The 3,662-nt window shown below is 60.2% G+C and overlaps 1 protein-coding gene across 5 annotated transcripts in view; it reads right to left on the reverse strand.

The window, feature by feature from the left end:
* Positions 1-466: 466 nt before the first annotated feature.
* Positions 467-3,662, reverse strand: part of LOC113208990 (protein O-mannosyl-transferase TMTC2-like) — an 85,712-nt gene continuing 82,516 nt past the window's right edge. For 2 of the 5 annotated variants that reach the window (XM_052267008.1, XM_052267010.1), the window contains exons 6-10: positions 2,535-3,147; positions 2,339-2,453; positions 1,752-1,837; positions 1,184-1,677; positions 467-1,104 (exon numbers count right to left, since the gene is read on the reverse strand). In XM_052267008.1, the coding sequence (XP_052122968.1) occupies positions 934-1,104; positions 1,184-1,677; positions 1,752-1,837; positions 2,339-2,453; positions 2,535-3,147 (1,479 nt within the window). In that variant the 3' untranslated portion in view covers positions 467-933. Of the gene's footprint in view, positions 1,105-1,183; positions 1,678-1,751; positions 1,838-2,338; positions 2,454-2,534; positions 3,148-3,354; positions 3,424-3,662 lie in introns of all 5 variants that reach the window. The other 3 variants (XM_052267011.1, XM_052267012.1, XM_052267009.1) reach the window with 3 other exon arrangements.

Consider the following 3,662-nt stretch of genomic DNA (forward strand, 5'->3'; position numbering starts at 1 on the left):
GAGGGAGCGAGAGGGAGGCGAGGCGACGTGGGTGGGGAGAGAAGGAGAGAGAATTTCGGGTGAAGAAAGGGGGCGCTACGGTTGGCACGATTTGCGGCCCCTGATAGAGAGGGTGGCAGGGTGGCCAACGGAGGCGACAAAAAGGAGCGGCTGTGTAACCAGCGGGCGAGGGCGAGGACGAGGCGGGGTAGGGTGGTGTTGGGCCGAGGCAGGCGTGGCGGCGTGCGGTGGGGCCTCGGGCATGGCAGAAGGCAGAGTTGGTGCAAAAGAGATGCGCAGGTGTGATTTTTATTTTTGTTTCTCTTAAATTACCCTTCCCCCGCCTTGCCGTCCCTGCGCCCGCGTTTCGTTACACTCGCATTTCGTCGTACGCTGCGTGTCTCGTCGCCCATGGGCTGGCCAGCAGCTCCGCTGGATACCGCTGGAGAAATATGATACCAGGGCAAAAGGAAGGAGGAATTACTAATAACGAGTAAATAAATAAATTTATTCGTTTGATTAGAAAAAAGACATCTGGTATAAAACCCCGTATTCACATCAAAAAGGTTTGGATATTTCAATACAACAAGGTAAGTAATCTCTTGGCACTATAATTTATTTAATTTTTCAGCAAAGAGAAAGTATTTTGCATCGAAAGTGCTTTGTTTTAAGTCACCGCGTGCTATATATACAGCGCAAAGGTCACAAGAGAGACGAATGATAAACAATTTTTATATATACTGTCTGTACTGTAATCATAGATTCTGATCACGTGAGAACAAAATAAATCCCTGGCTCTGGTTTTATTCACATCTGTATTTATATATTTACATTCAGAGTCATAAACCGGTCATAACTCCTCTGTCCCTTACACTAGAGCGAATCTGGATCCGCGCCAAAATATTGTCTCGAGTTTCAAGTCTTATCGATTTACGTGTGGAAGCCGGGCCGCTCCTAGGCGCAGGGCGAGGCGGGCACGGGGAAGAGCGCGGCCGCGGCCATGGGGCACTCGCCCCGGTCGGCCTCGGGGCCCGGCCCCGGCGGGGGCCCCGGCGGCTCGCGCGCGGGCCCGAGCCTCAGCTCGGCGCGCTCGGCGCCGCTGGACTGCTGCCGCCCGGGCAAGGCCTGCGCTGCAACAAACCACACATTCCTGTCAGACACGTCGACGGCGACCACGACGGCCACGTTGGACACACGCACGCACATGACCCGTGTTGCTGTCGTTGCACGTCCTCGTCCGCCACGACCACGCCGTCCTCTGCTGCTCCTCCTGGGCCGGCGGCGCCGGCTGGTCCTTGACGGCGTCCTCGGCGTGCGCGGCCGCCTGCTCCCGGTGGTCCAGCGGGTCGGCGGTCCTGCTGCGCGCCTCCGCCTGGACGCGGAGCTTTTCCTCCACCTCGGCCAGCAGCTTGTACAGCGGCTCGGGCTGGTAGTCCTCGGGCCGGGCCAGGATGGCTTCCCTGACGGCGGCCTCCGCGGCCCGGAGCCGCCCCTGCGCGGCGTGCAGGTGGCCGAGCAGCAGCAGCGCCGACACCCGGGCGGCCTCGTGCGTCGCCTCGTCCCGCACGGCGTGCACGGCCTGCTGCAGCAGCCGCCCGGACGACGGCAGGCGCAGCGACGCGCACCTCACCAGCGCCGACACGGCCTCGCGGACCTGGCCGCGCGCGGCGAACGCGTGGCCGAGGTGCAGGTGTGCCACTGCGGCAGAGAGACAGAGCGTCAGGCATGGCCGTCGAGGGCGAGGAGCAGGAGTCGGACTCGCTGCGACTTACGGGCGAGCGAGGGCCGGTAATGGATGGCCTGCTGATAGCTCCGGATGGCTTCCTCCAGCTTGTCTCGCTTCAGCAACAGGTTGCCCCTGAAACATCGGCAACCCGCAGATAAGGCTATGCACGCCCCGGGCGGGCTCCCGTGGGCTGCCGTGGGCCTGCTTGCCTCGCGCCCCGACAACTACCTGCCGGCCGCGAGCGCCCTTCTCTTTTCCCTCCCCCAAGCGCGCTCTCTCTCTCTCTCTCTCTCTCTCTCTCTCTCTCTCTCTCTCTCTCTCTCTCTCTGTCTCTCTCTCTGTCTCTCTCTCTCTCGCTCTCGCTCGCTCGGAGGGACGTGTTCGCCACGAGTTCGCCCGTTTTTGCTCGTGCTGATTGGTGGGTTTTGCTTTTTGTGCGTCGCCTTGTCGAGAGCGGCAGTCAACACGGCCGTCCATCTCGCTTTTGGCGCCGAGGAGAGAGAGAGAGAGAGACAGACAGACAGACAGACAGACAGACAGACAGACAGACAGACAGACAGACAGACAGAGAAACACGCTGACACAGATTCTCACATTGCTTTTATTACAACACACCGTACTTGGCGTACTTACAGGTTGTAGTGAACCTCGGCCATGTTGGGCCTGAACTTGAGCGCCATCCTGAAGGCGTGCTCGGCCTCGCTCAGTCGTCCCCGTGAGCTCAGCACGGAGCCCAGGTTGCCGTAGGCTGTGTGGAACAATACACAAGTTAGTTTCGCCAAATATGCTTGCGCCGCATGTCGACCTACTACCGAGCTCGCTCTCCTACCTTTGGGCGGGTTGACGGCGATCCCGGCCCGGTACAGGTCCTCCTCGTCCGCCCAGTCCCAGTTCCTCTGCACCGTCCTGGCGGCGAACACGGTCAGGAGGAGGACGCCCGCGACCAGCACTGGCGCCCGGCCCGGCCAGGCTTCCCGCCGCCCGCCACCCGCCTTGGGTCTGCGGGATGCTCCTACCGCCGCGCCCGCCCCCGCCGCACGCCGCCCCCGGTTGCCGTCCGCCAGCCAGGCGAAGCCCTGCGCCACGAGCAGGCAGAAGCCGACGCTGGGCAGGTAGAGCACGCGCTCGGCGATGACGAAGCCCACGTAGAAGAAGAGGTTGGAGGCGGGCAACAGCGGGAACACGAGCAGCGCCAGCCCGAGCAGCGCCGCCCCCGCGGGGGCGGGCACCACGGGGGGCGGCACATCGGGCTCCCCCCCGCGCTCTGTCGCGCTGCCCCCGCTGCCGCTGCTGCTGCTACTGCTGCTCCGGCTGCTGATGTAGTTGTTGTTATTGTTGTTGTTATTGTTGTTGGTCAGGATCACGTTGTTGTTGTACGTGTAGACATAAGACGAGCCGCGCGACTCGATGAGCTTGGAACACACGCCGCAGATTTTCATCTTCTAAAAGAGGAACAAACATACATTCAATGTTAGAATACAAAGTGCAAACGTTTTTTAAACTCATGTAATTTTTATTTTATTCTAAATACATGGCACTAAAGTGTGCAAATTTAGTGCCACTGCCACAGTATGAATTAAATCACGACGCTCTACATTCGTTCTCTGAATACATGACGAGGGCAAATAAAACACTAATCTCCGACTCACCCGGTCTGGTTTGACTTGGCGGCGCTTGGGGACGGTCCTGGCGCGTCGCGCTGTGTACCGCTCCGTCCCCTGGGCAAACACAAAGCCTGGATAAGGACCCGAGCCCGGGCGGACCGTGCTGGCTGCAGCCATGGCGCTGGACGTCAGGGAACTAATATCACATCTGCCTGTCTCTCCCTCCACCACCCCACCCACCAGGCTGTCCCCTTCTTTTGTTTCCCTTGGCCCCAACCCCCTCGGTTTTTCGCTAGCTGTCCTGTCGGAGCAGCAGACTCTCTCTGTCTGTCCCTCTCTCTCTCTCACACGCT

This window comes from Frankliniella occidentalis, unplaced genomic scaffold, assembly GCF_000697945.3.
Source record: "Frankliniella occidentalis isolate FOCC.00 unplaced genomic scaffold, Focc_3.1 Scaffold45, whole genome shotgun sequence".
Taxonomy (NCBI): domain Eukaryota; kingdom Metazoa; phylum Arthropoda; class Insecta; order Thysanoptera; family Thripidae; genus Frankliniella; species Frankliniella occidentalis.